The sequence below is a fragment of the Oikopleura dioica genome, chromosome 1 (assembly GCF_907165135.1).
Source record: "Oikopleura dioica chromosome 1, OKI2018_I68_1.0, whole genome shotgun sequence".
Classification (NCBI taxonomy): domain Eukaryota; kingdom Metazoa; phylum Chordata; class Appendicularia; order Copelata; family Oikopleuridae; genus Oikopleura; species Oikopleura dioica.
Window position 1 is genome coordinate 5,435,512 of NC_137291.1, and position 16,848 is coordinate 5,452,359.

At 41.4% G+C, this 16,848-nt stretch overlaps 4 protein-coding genes across 4 annotated transcripts; 3 read left to right on the forward strand and 1 right to left on the reverse strand.

Annotated features, from left to right (window-relative positions):
• Nucleotides 1-3,306: 3,306 nt before the first annotated feature.
• Nucleotides 3,307-6,160, forward strand: LOC145711761 (uncharacterized). The gene is made up of 8 exons (XM_081789450.1): nucleotides 3,307-3,338; nucleotides 3,381-3,385; nucleotides 3,440-4,777; nucleotides 4,821-5,114; nucleotides 5,157-5,298; nucleotides 5,369-5,653; nucleotides 5,691-5,752; nucleotides 5,808-6,160. The coding sequence occupies exons 1-8, from the start codon at nucleotides 3,307-3,309 to the stop codon at nucleotides 6,158-6,160; spliced, it is 2,511 nt and encodes an 836-aa protein (XP_081645576.1).
• A 340-nt stretch (nucleotides 6,161-6,500) lies between these two features.
• On the forward strand, nucleotides 6,501-8,642 carry LOC145711762 (uncharacterized). Its single transcript, XM_081789451.1, has 4 exons — nucleotides 6,501-6,916; nucleotides 6,959-7,154; nucleotides 7,193-7,984; nucleotides 8,539-8,642. The coding sequence occupies exons 1-4, from the start codon at nucleotides 6,512-6,514 to the stop codon at nucleotides 8,640-8,642; spliced, it is 1,497 nt and encodes a 498-aa protein (XP_081645577.1). The 5' UTR covers nucleotides 6,501-6,511.
• Nucleotides 8,643-8,844: 202 nt separating this feature from the next.
• Nucleotides 8,845-10,588, forward strand: LOC145708455 (uncharacterized). The gene is made up of 4 exons (XM_081786129.1): nucleotides 8,845-9,253; nucleotides 9,295-9,490; nucleotides 9,529-10,350; nucleotides 10,390-10,588. The coding sequence occupies exons 1-4, from the start codon at nucleotides 8,849-8,851 to the stop codon at nucleotides 10,491-10,493; spliced, it is 1,527 nt and encodes a 508-aa protein (XP_081642255.1). The 5' UTR covers nucleotides 8,845-8,848; the 3' UTR covers nucleotides 10,494-10,588.
• Nucleotides 10,589-10,613: 25 nt separating this feature from the next.
• Nucleotides 10,614-15,200, reverse strand: LOC145708444 (rho GTPase-activating protein 17-like). Its single transcript, XM_081786118.1, has 8 exons — nucleotides 14,962-15,200; nucleotides 14,189-14,304; nucleotides 13,997-14,145; nucleotides 13,648-13,769; nucleotides 13,357-13,602; nucleotides 12,212-13,130; nucleotides 11,861-12,171; nucleotides 10,614-11,198 (listed from the first exon to the last, which is right to left on the reverse strand). The coding sequence occupies exons 1-8, from the start codon at nucleotides 15,035-15,037 to the stop codon at nucleotides 11,095-11,097; spliced, it is 2,043 nt and encodes a 680-aa protein (XP_081642244.1). The 5' UTR covers nucleotides 15,038-15,200; the 3' UTR covers nucleotides 10,614-11,094.
• Between the last annotated feature and the right edge of the window lie 1,648 nt (nucleotides 15,201-16,848).

The window sequence follows — 16,848 nt, forward strand, 5'->3', positions numbered from 1 at the left end:
CCTTGACGAGTTCGAAAATCTCTTCACGGGCGACTCAGCAATAGCAGAAATTAGAAAACAAGCTCAAGATTTTAATGAGAACACGTGTGTGAAATTCGTTGAGATTTCCGAGGCTGATCTTTCAAAGTATCCTACTGCTTTTAAAATCGAGGAAAATGCCGATCCTGAATTTCCTTGCGTGGCGTTTTTGGGAAAACAAGCGAATCAAACCCTGCGAATGCGCCCAGATTGCCCGAAAAAGAACGATGGAACAGGAGTTTTGCATCTTTTCATGCATATTCTTGGCTTTAATCACGAATCAAGTAGATTTGATAGAGATGATTTTGTTGGGGTCAATCAGAAATTTTCCAAAACAACGGAGTTTTTCAAGATTCCCAAAGAATACGGCGCTTTATATGATGACTACGATTTCAACTCAATCTTGCATCATCCAGCATACCTCGATCAAGAAGGCTTGCCAAACATTTATGCTCCTCCTCGACCGAGTCAACTAGCACCTGTTAATCTTCATGCTCCATTTTCCGCGTCTGATCTTCTCAAAATCAAACTCAGATATCCCTGCTTGGCAACAAGTGAATGCTTGCGAGACCCACCGCCATGCGGCATTAGCTCAAACTTGTGTGAAAATACTCCCAGCGGTTTCACCTGCATTTGCGCTGATGGATTTGAGCTGAACAATGGAACCTGTGAAGACATCAATGAGTGCGTCGATCCAGATTTTAACACGTGTGCAAACCCTGCGGACTGTAGGAATATCCATGGCGGTTTTCGCTGCAGTCGAAAGAAAGTCGACATCGTTTGGCTAATCGATGGTACTGGCCCATACAAAAAGTACCAAAATGCAGCCAAGAGTGCATTCAAAGAGCAAGTCGAATTTCTCCTTAACCTTCAAGAAACAGACGAAAAATATGACTCGTTTGAGTTTCGAATGGGAATGACATTTTTTGCGGACAGACGTTTTGCTCAAAATGAGATGATTTCCACAACAAGAAGAGTTTATCAAGCTGATCTGGCATTAACAGATGTTAATGATTATTCCTTCGATAAGTCATATGATGATGCTTTTTCAAAAATAAACAGTATGTATAACGGTGGAGATGATCAAGAAGGTAAATAACTAAATTATGTAGATAATTAGATATGAAGTATTCATAACCTTAAGATCCCCTACTTGGAATAATTTTCACAATGACAGACCCCACAATCGGCTGGGCTTCAGACTCAATCAAGCAGGTCCATGTCTTTACCGACGTCGACTATCATTTCGAGGCCCTCTCGTCCGACCACCCTCCCCTTGAAAAGTGGACGTATCAGCCCTCAACGCTGTATACTTATTACGACAGAGATCTCACGAATGACTTCACTTTTGGCTTCGTGCGAAATTTGAGCAGCTCGGTTATTGATTATTCATACCGACCAGAAATTGCCATTTCTCAGCTTTATTTCAATGTTGCTGGTAAAAGCACATATTTAAACTTAACTTTTATATGCCAAGGAACAAACAACGCGTACAAAAGAGCCTACGATTTTTTTACAAATGGAATTCCGCAAAATTTGGAAAACTGGATGTCTGTTGATCCTACAAGGACTAACAAAGATTTCGTGTTCAACCTGGATGCATTTAAACGAAATATATCTGAGCATAATAACCAGAGTTCATTAAATCTGATAGCGATTAAAACCCTTATTATCTGATAATTCGATATACTCGATGAAAAAATTTACGTAACTCATTGAAGCATTGCAGATCAATTCGCTCAAATGGAAGAAATCATCGTCGAAGCCGTCGAGGAATCTCTTGAGATCGACAACTTCATTGATTTTTGTGCGGTGAATCCTGATCAGTGCCACCCAAATGCCTCTTGCGAAAACCACGAAACAACTGTAAACTGCACTTGTAATGAAAAATTTGAGGGCGATGGTTTCTACTGCTCACCGATTAATCCTTGCAAAAACAATCCATGTGATGCTGCAACGGAGAAATGCTTATTTACCGGTCCCGACGAGTAACATGTTCATTGAATAGTCACAAAAGCAAAGTCTCATTTTAGGTATTCATGCGAGTGCAAATCCGGCTTCAAGAAAGCCGATAGGAGCGGATGCGAAGAAACGGGTTTCATAAGAATTCTATTGATATTCTCCATTAATGGACTGAATCAAAAACTCGTTGAAAGACATTGATGAGTGTGAGATCAGCAATATTTGTCCTCTTGGCAACACATGCGAAAATACTTTCGGAAGCTACAATTGTCACTGCAATCAAACAGGATGGTTTTTAGCTGATGATATTTGCGTCCAAGGCTCTATCTGTGATAGTTTCGCGAATATTTGCGGTGACGACATGTATTGCAGTGATATTCAGATTAACGGAACAAGCCGGGACTATGATTGCAGGATAATCACGACAACAACTTCCAATACTACAACGACTTCTACTCCAATAACAACAACGTCTACAACAACTACAACGCCTACAACAACTACGACACAAACGACAACTTCTACCACAACGACATCGACTACTACTACTACAACAAGCTCCACTAATTCAATGACAACGACCTCAACGACAGCTTCGACAACAACAACTTCCACCATTACGACTACCACAATGAGAACTACACTGTCTTCTGCTACAACCACACCAATAACAACGACGTCAACGAAAGCTTCTGAAACAACAACCAGTGCTGACATTAAAAACGGAATCGATCTGACTTTACTCCTTATTTTCTCCATCTTTATATAATTAATTGCCCGAATCTCAAATCGAAATAACAATCATCTTATCTATCTTATGATCATTTCTTAATAAAAAGCGATAATCACAGTATTTGAAAGTTGCCTGGGTATTTGTTTTGCTTTAATCTTTAAAATCCATGTGAACGACAACATTTTGAAATGTTTGGATATCTGGATGATTTTCTTTTTACACTCAGCATCCTACCTTAGGAATATTTCAAGTCAAATAATCTTGAAATCTAAATAAAACTGGCTAACATTGTCTCATATAGGAAAGGCCAGCTGAAGAGTCACTCAACGAACCCATGAGATAACAAACTGACATCAACATTCTCGATGTTGACACTTTGAATGACCGGCGTTCTCAAGCGTCGAGCACATCCGAATACAGTATGGCAGCATGAAGAGAATATTTTGTTAGCTTAGGACTAAATTCGAAATGCAGTTATGCCGTCACAATTCTGCTGCGGCGCAATTTTCCAGCCACATCCGTGCTGCGTCCTTTTTATCAAGGCGCAATAACGCAAGTCAATATATGCTCAAGTGGTTATCTTTTCCTATAAAATGACAGATGCAACGAAATTCCGCCAAAAGAGGCAAGATGAAACTTTTATCTTCTTTTTTAGGAATTTCGATAGGAAAAGTTTTAAAGAGATTTTTGTTGCCCAAAAAAGCTTTCTCTTTGAAACTTGAAAAGCCCAATTCCCATCATCTGTACTTCATGACGACATCTACTTTCAATCATGCCAGGCGAAGTTCTTGGAAAACCACGGCTGGCAAATCCCTTCAACCTTGAAAAGCGATGAAGATTGCAGCGTTTCTCCTGACATCCTCGAAATTGCTCTGTGGGACGATCACTGGGATCCAAAGTACAAAAAGTACGTGATTCCCTTCTACTTCGCTGAGGGGTTTGAAGAGACGGCCTACTTCGACGAGTTTCAAAATCTCTTCACAGGGAAATCGGCGATAGCAGAAGTCAGAAAACAGGCGCAAGAATTTAAAGAAAATACATGTGTTGAGTTCCTTGAGATTTCTGAAACAGATCTTTCCGAATTTCCAACCGCGTTTAAAATCGACGAAATCGCTGATCCCGATTACCCATGCGTCGCTTTCTTGGGCCAGGAAGCGAATCAAACCGTTCACATGCGACCTGATTGCCCAAAAATGAATGATGGAACTGGAGTTCTTCATTTGTTCATGCACATTCTTGGATTTACTCATGAATCGAGCAGATTCGACAGAGACGAACACATTGGCGTGAATCAAAAATTTTCCACGACAACTGAGTTTTCCAAGTTTCCACAAGAATATGGTGCGCTTTACGATGACTACGACTTCAGCTCGATCATGCATCACCCGGCGTATCTTGATGAAGAAGGTCTACCGAACGTTCATGTTCCCTCTCGACCAAGTCAACTTGCACCAGTCGAAATGCAGCCTCCATTTTCCGAGTCCGACCTTCTCAAAATCAGCTTCAAGTATCCCTGCAACTCAAATAGCGAGTGCTTGCAAAATCCACCTCCTTGTGGTCACGGCCTGAATGATTGCGAAGACACCCCCGATGGATTCAAATGCATCTGCACCGATGGATTCGAGCTCAAAGACGGAGTCTGCGTTGATATCAATGAGTGCGTTGATCCAGAGCTGAACACTTGTTCCAACCCCGGCGACTGTATCAATACAGAAGGTGGCTTTCGCTGCGACCAGAAGAAGATCGACATCGTTTGGCTCATCGACGGCACTGGTTCTTACAAAAGCTACCAAGAAGATGCTAAAAAGGCTTTCAAAGATCAAGTCCGATTTCTCCAAAATCTTCAAGCTACAGACGAAAAATATAATGAATTCGAATTTCGCATGGGAATGACATTCTTCGCGGACAGATTGTTTACTCAAAATGAGATGACTTCGCCAACAAACAAAGTGTACCAGGCTGGCCTTGCACTCAAGGATGTCAATGAATATTCTTTCGATAGTGCTTTTGATGCTGCTTTCGCAAAGATCAATGAAATGTACGGTGGTGGAGATGCTCCTGAAGGTCAGAGCAATTCTAATTTATGTGTTAAAAAAATCTCTTTCAGATCAATTGCTTGGAATCATTTTCACAATGACGGACCCGGAAGTTGAATGGGATGCTGACTCAATCAAGCAGGTCCATGTTTTCACCGATATTGACTATCACTACGATTCTCTCTCATCTCGACATCCTCCGCTGCGGAAGTGGACAAATCAGCCCTCATCTTTGTATACTTTTTACGACAGAGACCTTGCAAACGACTTCACTTTTGGCTTTATCCGTGATCTCGAAATCGCTGGGATCGACTTTTCTTACCGACCCAAAATCGCAATTGACCAGCTTTACTTCAATGTCGCTGGTAAAAAGAGAAGTCGAAGCATTTTCACTAGATAAAATTTAGGATCCGAGAGCTCAAAGAGAGCTTACGACTACTTTACAAAGGGAATCTCTGGAACTCTAGAAGAATGGATGCCAGTTGATCCAACAAACGCCCGACAAGACATAGTTTTCAATCCAGATGCTTTCAAGCGAAATATTTCTGAGCATGATAATTAGAGTTTCGGAAAATATCGAGCCAATTTTTCATCAAATATTTTTCACACAATGAACTAGTCTTCAAACTCAACACAGCATCGAAGATCAATTTGCCGATATGGAGGAAATCATCATCGAAGCTGTTGAGGAATCTCTCGAGATCGACAACTTCGTCGATTTCTGCTCCTTAAGCCCTGACCAGTGTCATCCAGACGCAAAGTGCGAGAATCAAGAAACATCACTCAGCTGCACCTGCAATGAAAAATTCGAGGGCGATGGCTTCTATTGCTCCCCGATTAATCTTTGCAAAAACGATCCATGCGATGCTGTGTCGGAGAAATGCTTGTTTGCTGGTCCAGCAGAGTAAGAAACGAAAATCAGAACATGTTTTTAATTTCAGGTACTCGTGTGAATGCAAGTCTGGATTCAAAAAAGCGGAAATTGGGCAGTGCGAAGGAACGAGTTTTCTGTCTTACAATGTTCGTTCGGTAAATTTTCGTTGAAAAACTCGTTGAAGACATCAATGAATGTGAAAACAGCGATATTTGCCCTCTTGGCAACAGTTGCGAAAATACTGTCGGAAGCTACAAATGTAATTGTGATCAGCCAGGATGGTTTTTCGTCGAGGATATTTGCGTCCAAGGTTCGATCTGTGATAGTTTCGCGAACATTTGCGGCGATGAGATGGTTTGCAGTGATGTTGAGATAAATGGAGAAATTCGGGACTACGAGTGCAAGTCGACAGCGACAACGACGACCGTCACCGAAAATATCGAGACGACAGCGGCGATGGAAACAACAACCAGTGCCTATTTGAAAATCTCAATGAACATGATCATTTTCTTTGTATCTTTTATCCTTATGCAATAAATTAACTTGACTTTATTGAGTACAAGGAGGAGAATCTGACGCACATATTTTGCCCTACTTCAAGCTCTTCAAATTGACGAGGAAGCCCGAATGAATGATTGTCCATGGTGGGAGCATAAAATTGATAACAAACTCTCTTAGTCGGTCTAAGTGATAGAGTCAGTAGTCAGACTTATTCAGCCGAGAATCAGTCCGACCAATCAAATCGAATTTCAAAGAGCTGTTCTTATTTTTTATATTTTTCTTTATGTAAGGTTTCGAGAGTGAATAATTGATATTATCTGTTCAATAGAGTCTAATGACAATAGTGAACATTTGTAAAATCTGGATAATTCAGAGTTTTGAGCAAAAATGACAGAGGAGTTTCGTCGGTCAACTCTTGAGAAGATACGAGATCATCCAAATTCTCAAATTTTGTTCGAACTTATTTTCAAACGACTGCAACTCGAAGATCTTGCTTTGATAGCGCCGATTGTGTTGGAGAAAACCGATGATGGGTACGCCAGTTTCGATTCTATATCCAGCCCCGATTTCTCGAGTTACGCTCTCAATCGTCATTACAAAAGTGATACTATTCTGGCGCTTGTCGGTGAAGAATTTTACAGAGAAAACGAAAGAAAACCTGAAACACTGTCAGAAGTCGCCCAGATCATCCAGAAAAGAATCGATTTGAGAAGCAATAGGAAAATTTTGGAGAAAAAGACCACGATCGAGTTCAGCACGGATAAGCCGCTCGTCAGATTCTCCCATTCATATGTAAGCAGCGCCTACTTCAGAACTCAAATTAACCAGATTTAGCTTGTTACAAACAATGAATCGAAGCCGAAAGGATTGGAGTGCGAGAACTCGGAGGATGATTTGCTTTTCTTCAAAATAAACCGAGAAAACACCGCACCGAAGCTAGAACTCGCCCATCCTTGGTTTTTGACTAAAGATAATCCTTATTACTTATCAAAAATGATTTCAATGTGGCTTCATCTTCAAACTTCTCAAGGTTGTTTGAAAATCAAGGTCAGTTATAACATATTTTAGGCATTGAAAGCAATCCGGATGGGAAATGGACTTGGTGCCTCTCTGACAGTAATTTGAAGTTGCTTGACCACAACATTTCTCGACAGCGATCATGGCGAAATCTCACTGCTAACCTGCAAAGAAATATTCATCCCATTCTAAAGGAGAATCGACACCTGGAAAACAAGGAGAAGAATGAAATGCCCATGACAATCGATTTTGTGAATTTTTCCGATGGCGACAGCAAATTGATCTGGGCATTTGATTTTGTCCGCACGGCGCGATATTACCAAGCAAGCCATATCAACATGAGATTTATTGATGATGGCTTGTGGCTCCTGATGATCGATGTTTTTGACTCAGAGGGTTACGATAAGATACTCTTTATCAACTTGGAGAAAAAAGAAGTGAAGTCGTACAGATTACCGCACCAATTTCTTGTGGCGTCAGCATCCTATGGTTTTTACGAATCTTCTCTTTACTATGTGCGAGAAGTTGGTTATTCATTCAGCGACGGAGAAAAATACCTTGTATTGGGGTATTTTTACAAGGAAGAACTAGACGATTGGGTTGATCCTGATTGTTTGAAGCATCTTTGTTTCTTTGAACGAGGCGATTTGACGAAAGAGTCAGTCCTAAAAATCGGAACAAAGGGATTAATTCATATCGTTATGGACCCAACTGAATCACGAGTCTTCACAGTCACAATTGACCAGATAAAAGGGGGGGTACTGAATAGCGCCGCCTTGCGCCGCCTTGCGCCGCCTAGCGCCGCCTTGCGCCGCCTTGCGCCGCCCTGCGCCGCCCGGTTCGGTACAAACCGGGTCACGTCTGACCAAATCCTGACCAAACTTAATGATCGGAACAAGAGCGAGAGTTGGGCCCCGCCAACCCCATGAGTTCTCTAACAGAAAATGCGCGCGTAAGGGCCTTTGGCCCGTCGCGTGCTTAATAAATTGATGATTTTATGCCAAAATATGGAGATAATTTTGACTCCTGCTAATTACACCCTAAATTATACGTTTTCTTTTTTCTGATGGTCAGACTATTCAAATATACCAGAATAAACGATTTGATAAGAAAATAGAAAAAATCATCATTGAAACGCCGAAAATCTTCGAGAAGAAAAATTTTAAGCAGGACTGGGCGGCGCAGGGCGGCGCAAGGCGGCGCAAGGCGGCGCTAGGCGGCGCAAGGCGGCGCTATTAAGTGACTCCCGATAAAAGAGCTTCTTCTTGAGGCTGATGAGTGCACGTGCAATTTCGGCTTTAATGTTGACTGGTGGTACGATGTCCCCGCGAAAGCAACTTTGCCATTTATCAAACTCGGTAGGCAGATTTTTCCCGCCTAAGAATTTACAAATTTAGATGAACTATGCATCACAAAATACGAAGATTTGTCGGAAAATCTTGACCCTGAGCAGTCTGATATCGGCTACATGGATGGCAACAAGCTTCATTTCCTCGTCTGAATTGTCGAAAACCAATAGAAACATTCATTCCGTTGAGTTTTACAGGCGAAGTTTTTTTGCGACTTTATTGCATTAAGATTTAACTGAGCTTTTATTTTATTGTGAAAGAATAAAAAAAAAAGAAAATTTGTGAAAGAAATTCAGAATTGATATTTGACAGATTTTGAAAGTGAATATTTGTAAAAAATATATAATTCAGAGTGAAAATGACAGAGGAGTTTCGTCGGTCAACTCTTCAGAAGATACGAAATCATCCAAATTCTCAAATTTTGTTCGAACTTATTTTCAAGCGATTGCAATTCGAAGATCTCGCCCTGATGGCGCCGATTGTTTTGGAGAAAACCGACAATGGGTACGGCACGTTTGATTCTCTATTCAGCCCCGATTTCTCCAGTTACGCTCTCAATCGTCATTACAAAAGTGATGCTATTCTGGCGCTTGTTGGTGAAGAATTTTACAGAGAAAACGAGAGAAAACCCGAAACACTGTCAGAAGTCGCCCAGATCATCCAGAAAAGAATTGATTTGAGAAACAACAGGAAAAATTTGGAGAAAAAGACCACGATCAAGTTCAGCACGGATAAGCCGCTCGTCAGATTCTCTCATTCATATGTAAGCAGCAACTACTTGAGAACTTTAATCACCGGATTCAGCTTGTTACAAATAATGAATCGAAGCCGAAAGGATTCGAGTGCAAGAACTCGGAGGATGATTTGCTTTTCTTCAAAATAAACCGAGAAAACACCGCACCGAAGCTAGAACTCGCCCATCCTTGGTTTTTGACTAAAGATAATCCTTATAACTCATCAGAAATGGTTTCAATGTGGCTTTATCTTCAGACTTCTAAAGGTTGTTTGAAAATCAAGGTCAGTTATAACATATTTTAGGCATTGAAAGCAATCCGGATGGCAAATGGACTTGGTGCGTCTCTGACAGTAACTTGAAGTTCCTTGACCACAACATTTCTCGACAACGAACATGGCGAAATCTCACTGCTTACCCACAAAGAAATATTCATCCCATTCTAAAGGAGAATCGACACCTGGAAGACAAGGAGAAGGATGAAATGCCAATGACAATTAATTTTGTGAATTTTTCCAATGGCGAGAGCAAATTGATCTGGTCATTTGACTTTGTCCGCGCGGGGTCATATTACCAAGCCAGCCATATAACCACGAGATTCCTCGATGATGGCTTGTGGCTCGTGATGATCGATGTTTACGACGTAGAAGGCAACGATAAGATACTATTCTTCAACCTGGAGAAGAAAGAAGTGAAGTCGTACCAATTACCGTACCAATTCATTGTTTCGTCAGCGTTCTATGGTTTCTCCGAGTCATCTCTTTACTATCTGAGAGAAGCTGACAATCCATATGGCGGGGAGGATAAATACCTTGTATTTGGATATTTTTACCGAGAAGAGAGGTTAACTGACACCTTTGAAAGACATCCTGATTTGTTGAAGCATCTTTGTTTCTTCGAACGAGGCGAATTGACGAAAAAATCAGGCCTCAAAATTGGAATCAAGGGATTGGTGCATCTCGTTTTGGACCAATACGACACCGAATCTAAGGTTTTTACGATCAAGATAGACGAGATTAAAAAGCTTCTTCTCGAGGCTGAAACGTTCACATGCGAGCTCAGCTTTCCTGGTCAATGGTTTCCTGGTGATGTCCCGGCGAAAGCAACTTTGCCACTTATCAAACTTGGTAGGCAGATTTTCCCCGCCTAAGAATTTACAAATTTAGATGAACTATGCACCACAAAATACGAAGATTTGTCAGAAAATCTTAACCCTGAGCAATCTGATATCGGCTACATGGATGGCAACAAGCTTCATTTATTCATCTGAATTGTCAAAAACCAATAGAAACATTCATTCCGTTTAGTTTTACAGGCGAAGTCTTTTTTGCGACTTCCTTTTATAGGTTTTTTATTTTGAATAAAGCAACAAAAAATCTTTGGGCATGTGTCTTATTAATAAATATTTATTTTGCACAGTGTAGAATTTTGATTAGGGTTAGGTTTCTTTTGATTTGCGGCATTACGAAGATAAGGAAGAAATAAGGAAATGTACAGTAGAAATAGGGTTAATCAGGCGAATGAGCGGTGAAATCGATTTCGATTGAATTCTTCAAGAATGAAATTGGCTTTGGATAGGATTGAATGGAACAGGTTAGTTGGTGAAATGTTGCACAGATTGACTTTTGAAAGAGGCTTGAACCAGGAGGGCGGGAGGGAAGGATGAAGTCATGAAGGTCAGCGTAATTGATTCGGCGTAAAGTTTAAAGCTAATCGAGATCGAAAAGTCGATCGGTGGATTTTTTGGAAGAAAAATGTGAATCTAAGTTTTTATGGCAGAATTTGAGGTGTGTTTTCATAACGGATTTTATGGAATTAAAATTGATCTGAAATCTACGACTTACCAGAATTACAGAAATTCTTAGTTAGTTTTACTTCCAAATTTCCGAAGTAAAATGTTTTTCGATCTGTTCCTGCGTATATTCCCCGCTTTCAGAAGATAGATGCCGCGGCTTCGGAGTTGGTGGAGGTGCACCTGAAGTAAAAATGAGTAAACTGGCATTCAATACGGTTGTAGTTTCGTTGTGTCTCTGTTAGTTTGAGCCGCTTATAGATTTTAGATATCCTTTGGTTAGAAAATCCCCTCACAGTAAGAAAATTAAAGAGCAGTTGAGACAGACTCTTTGCTCTTGCTTTTCGACTTTTTCCGTCGCCGCGATTTCGATCGTTTACTCCTTCGTCTCAAGTGAGAATACAGTTGTATTTCCCAAAACTGCCCCTTCCGCAAGAACTGTTGAGCCAGACCCGTCGGGTTCAAAAACAGGACCGAGAGAAGACTTCAAGTCCATCAAAAAAGGATCACCAGAAGCGATCTTTCTCGGCGACTGAGGCGCAGAAATAATTGACGCTCTGCGGCTAAATTTGCTCCCTTCGCAAGATTTTTCAAAAATCATGAAATCAAGAAAGATTTTTTCAAAGAAAATTTTTGCGTCCTGTCTTTGAAAATACTCGAGAAACTCACATAGAGACTTTCCTTTCTCTTGATCAATTTTTTGGTTCTCAAAAGAGGATAATTTTCGTCAATCAAAATTAATTTTAGGGAAAATTAAAGACTATCCCTTTTTCGCTGAAAAGAATGAGATTTCGAGTGTCTGAGTTTCACTTTCTTCTCCCCCTCTGAATCTCCATTTTCCTCACCTTCTGGTCTTTTCGGCTGATTTTCAAACTCTTTTATCGACGACGGCTTAGGCGGACGAATCGGTTTAGGCTTGTTTTCCGAAGAGCCGCGGAACATGTTGTCGAGTTGGCTCGTTATTTCATCGGCGAGGCTGGTATCCCCCACCCGGGATGATTCCGCGGGCTCGGAGGAGGACTGGACAGGATCTTCTTCCATGAGACCGAATCCTGTATAATCGGTTGTGGCACTGGGCGATTTAATGGGACGGCGTTGGGATGGGACGGGCTGAGCGACGTGGCTTGCAGTGCCGATGAATTCTGGGGGCTTGGTTCTGATTTTCGTTAAAAATGGCTCCATGCGAGGTTATTTACCTGGGACGGGCGGATAAATTCGGAGTTGAAGAATGTAAAATTTGTACTTTTCCGGGCGTTGAAGAGGAATTCAGAGGCGTGGAATGCAGCGAAATTCCATTTGGCGGAGTTGGTGCTGCCTTCTTTCTAGCTTTTGTTGGGCTTGGATCACTTCTCGTCGGGGGGAGGAAGCCATAGTCGGAATTTTTGACGTTTTCCTTCTTTTGCTTCTGAGTTTGGAGGAAAGCAGCGCGCTCGGAGAAACCGAAATCGAGGTTTTGATTGCGAAGAAGCGGGTAGTCCTCATCGGGGAAGAAGTACTGCGCTTGTTCGATCAAGCGCTGGACGAAAAGTGTTCCTAGGCCGGAGGTAGTCGTACTGCCGATCAAAGTCGGAGCCCAACAGATTGCCAGAGCATGAGCTGTCATAAGGTTTTTCTCGTGATTCTCCATGATTTCCCGGCAAAAGCGGCAGAGATACGCCAAGTTGTAACGGTCAAAAGTGGCCATTTTCGAGATCAGTTCTGAAATCATGACAAATTGTTCCGACTGATCCAGGATTCCTTCTGCGTGTTGAATTGCGCCAGAATCCATGAAATTGCGAAGAAGAGGATATTCCAGGTCGCGGAAGAATTGCTTGAGAGCAGACGCCAGCGTCTGATTGCAAGGAGAAAATTCATCTAAATCTGCTTCGTTGTAGCAGGGCGCGTTGAGGGCGGCGATCAATTGCTTGACCTTGGAAATCGCTCCTGGAAGGCGGAAAATGCCTTGTTCATCCAAACCTTCGTTGCCCAACAACAAATCGACTAGCACTTCAAGAGGCTTGGCAATGGGCGCTTTTTCGGAACAATTCTCGGAAACGGAATGTAATCGGAACTGCGGCTGAAATTGTTTTAATTCATCGTCGAGTTGTGGGACGAGTTCTTCCAACGCCGCCGCAGCTGAAGAATTTTTAGTACTGAAATTCTTCAAAATAGAAATTTGATTGAATTGGAAAGATGGTGAACTCAAAAAGTTCACTTTCTTTATAAAAAGGCTTGGCAACCTGAGTCAGGGTTCTCAAACGAAGATGATGCTGAAACCCTGACTCAGGCTTTTCCACACAGGATGTCGAATAGATCTATTTCATGGAAATGAAATGATTGCTAGTCGCAATTTGGTTCTTACCTTCTTTGTGGAACATATGCATATTATTCACCAAAATCCTAAAGTAGTCCCCAACCAGCGCCGTTTTCGCATCAAACTCCAGTAACTCAAGCTTCACTTTTTCCGTGGCGTCGTGAAGTTTGGACTCAGCTGCATCCGCGTCGCTTTCAAGATTTCGGATTTTCTCAATATGGTCATCTTCCGTCATTTCTGTTTTTCCAAATAAACCCGAGCTCGTCGCTTTTCCAGTTCGTCTCAGTTTTTCCACTTCGAAAGAAAGCGTTTTTTTTTTTACTTTTCTCATTTACTTACAGCTTGCTTTGGCGTTTTCCACTTTACCGAGGCTTATTTTGTGATCTGCCTCGAAAGTCGACAGCTTGGACGCAGCTTTCACCAGCTCCGGAATTTCTTTGGAGGAAACTGGATCCAGTTTATCCTTTCGGAAAGATCGGAAGAAAAAGTTCAAGAGGTCGTCGGGTCTGACCTGTCTGAAATTCTAAGTCAGGGGCCCTGACTCAGGGCCTGTTTCCTGATTTTTAGACGAGCTCAGGGACAAGCTCAAGGCACTTTTCTTCCCCAAATTTTAAAGAGGTACAGTACTCAGGTCAGAGTCTAAAGAACGGTATTTTTCGAGCTAAAGAAACTGAATTTTCTGATCTTTTCCTGAACAAGATTTCTGCTCCTAATATGGTGACTCTGCTCCAAATGACCAATTTGCTCCATTTTCTTGCCAATCAATCCCATAATTCGGCCAAAAGTCTGAATCCGACTCATCTGCTTGAAACAGTGCTGGTCGGCTTTGTCGAAGCCCTAAATTACAAAATTGACAATTACAAAACTAAAAACGAAAAACCTGTCCAAGGCGGCTGTAAAGAGAGTCATCTGAAGATTTATTTTTGGAGAATTTTGAGAGCGACTCGTTCACGGATTTCAAGCCCTCGCGACAGGAAGCCACGTCGTCCAGGATTACTGAAAAAAAGCATGAGTAGTTTGGGCGAATAAACAACTAATAATCATTAATTAATCATTTTATGACCCTGATTTAGCGGTCAGCGTTGTAAAAAGAATCTTCTTCTAGTCTACTCAGCTGGGAAAAATGGACACAAAAAGGACCCCACAAAGATTGTCCATTAGACCGATCCATATGAGCTTTGTAAGCCTCCAGCCCCTAACCTGAGTAGAAAAACTGGGTCAGGATTCGCAAGATATTCAAAATCTTGACTCAGGTTTTCTACGAAGGTCGCGATTCGCGAAATACAGTTTTTAAATTTTGAGATTGCTCTACTGGTTTCACTGTATTTACAAAAATTTTAAATCTACAAATGTTTATTTGTATAAAGAATCTTTTAATCAGGAATTTCGATTGATAAGACAATGGAAAGATTCTATCTTTGACTTCTAGCGAATAAGAAATCTTGATGGAAAAATTCATTATTGAGAACAGCACCTCTACGGTACAGGATCTCAATAACGAATGTTTCCATGAAGCCTTCTTATTGGCTAAAAGGTCAAGAATATAAACTTTCACCCGCGTTACAAATCAGATAACCCGATGAAAAAATTCGTAATCGAGCGGAACAGTTGTGGATTTAAATTTTTTCTACTTGTTCTTCATTTCTTTGATACCTTTATAATCTCCAAGCGGATGATCCTTCCCATCAGCAGCAGCTTTCGCCAGGGCTCTTCTTATTCCTCGCTCCATTACTTCTTCTTATTTCTTCTGAATTTCTTTTCTTATTTTCTTTCCTTCTTACTCTCTCCTCATCAATTTTCTCGTCCTTGAGCTTCTGAGTCTCTCATTGAAAGCAAAAAATAAAGCGCCAGAGTTTTTTTCCTTTTTTTTGTTTTGCGAAAAAGAGCCGCCTCCGCCTGGTGAATCACGGTAGTAGTATAGTGTGTAGATAGGCCTTTTCCAAGATCCATGTAGGTCCCATTGGTCAGTTCCTACCTACGCATTTTCAAATTGCGCGCCCATTTACTGTCTATTTTTAGAACTGCCAAAGATCACAACAATGACGCAAATCATCCAAAATCAATATCGGCCGATTTCTTCTGCCGAACACGCAGCAACTGAGCAAGACGTCCGATTTCTCTCGCTCCTAATCCCTGTCGCTAGATGCTGCTATACCTCATTTGAGGCAAGTATATAAATCCGCAATCGGCATCAATTTTCCTTTAAAAAATGAGTAAACGATGTAATATCCGAAACTGGCCGCCAACAACAAAAATTGTCATTAAATCCGAGCAAGAGCTTTCAGCTTTTGCTGCAATGTTGTGTAGAGACGAGTTAAAATTTAACTGTATTTTGAGGAATTCAGGCTTCGTTCACCCTCCCTTTGGCGGCCAAGCCTGGATAACCCAGACCGGTTACGATTTCATTCAAATCTTAGAATACGGTACATGCTCAAACCCGATGTGCAAAGTAAAGACCGACTTCATCCAGACTATGATTCCGCGCTCTCTTGACGATCTCCGCAATGTCCATAACAATCGTTATCTGTACATTTTCAAAGCGCTACAAGCAACTCCTCAACATCTTTTACCGTAATAAATCAAACACAAAACTACTGTCCTGGTGTATGAGGTAGCTTTATTTGTACCAAATAGGTACATACCAAGTTCAATCACGAAAAATCTGTTTTTATGGTTTCCAAAAACTTTCCTTTCAAGATGCTCTGCAGTGCTTGCATTTTGCCATCAAAAGAAAACATGTAATACACAGGTAAGCGAGTAAGGTTATTCATTTTATTTCATATAGTTATTATTCTCCCTTACAATCATCGAGATGTGGTTGTCGTTCATCTTGTTTCATTTTAAAAAGTCATTTTTTGTAGTTTTGTGTGCTCTGTGGAGTTGTGTGTGTGTGCGTTTGTGCGAGAGTTTGAGGAAAATAAAAACTGGAAAGCATCGCAAGCCTACGCTCGTTGCCGATAAGCTTTGATTCACGTCATCTCCACTCATTTTTCATTGCAATCGATGTTGCCAAAGTTCAAAACAAACACCCTGTACGACTCTTTGATTTGCCAAAGATCACAACAAATGTGCAAAACTCGGGTTTGAAGGTAAATTCTCTAGAACTCCTGTTTATATCTTATCAAAAAAAGTAAAAAGCTCAGTTTTATTTTAATCAAAGTAAAGGCGAAAGCGTTTAATGCGATCGAACAATCGTCCACCAACCCCCCGCCGCGCAGGAACACGGGTAAGCTGACGTTCAACAACAGTTAATAACAAAATAGCAATACTCGCGATATTATCGCGAATTCCAACTCGAGCAGCAGGCAAATAACAGCCCGCAACAACCAAACGACGCGAACAACCAGCCGCCAGCTAATGCGGCTCCAAATCAACCAGCAACTCCAGCTCGTCGACAAGTGGTAGTCGAGCTTATTCCAAACTCGCCTCGTAATCAACTATTTGGCGACGGGTCACCTGGAGAAGGTTTGAAACGCATTTTTCAACCCCTTTATTAAGTTTTAAGAACAAGCGCCTACGCCAACTAGCCGACGTAGTTTC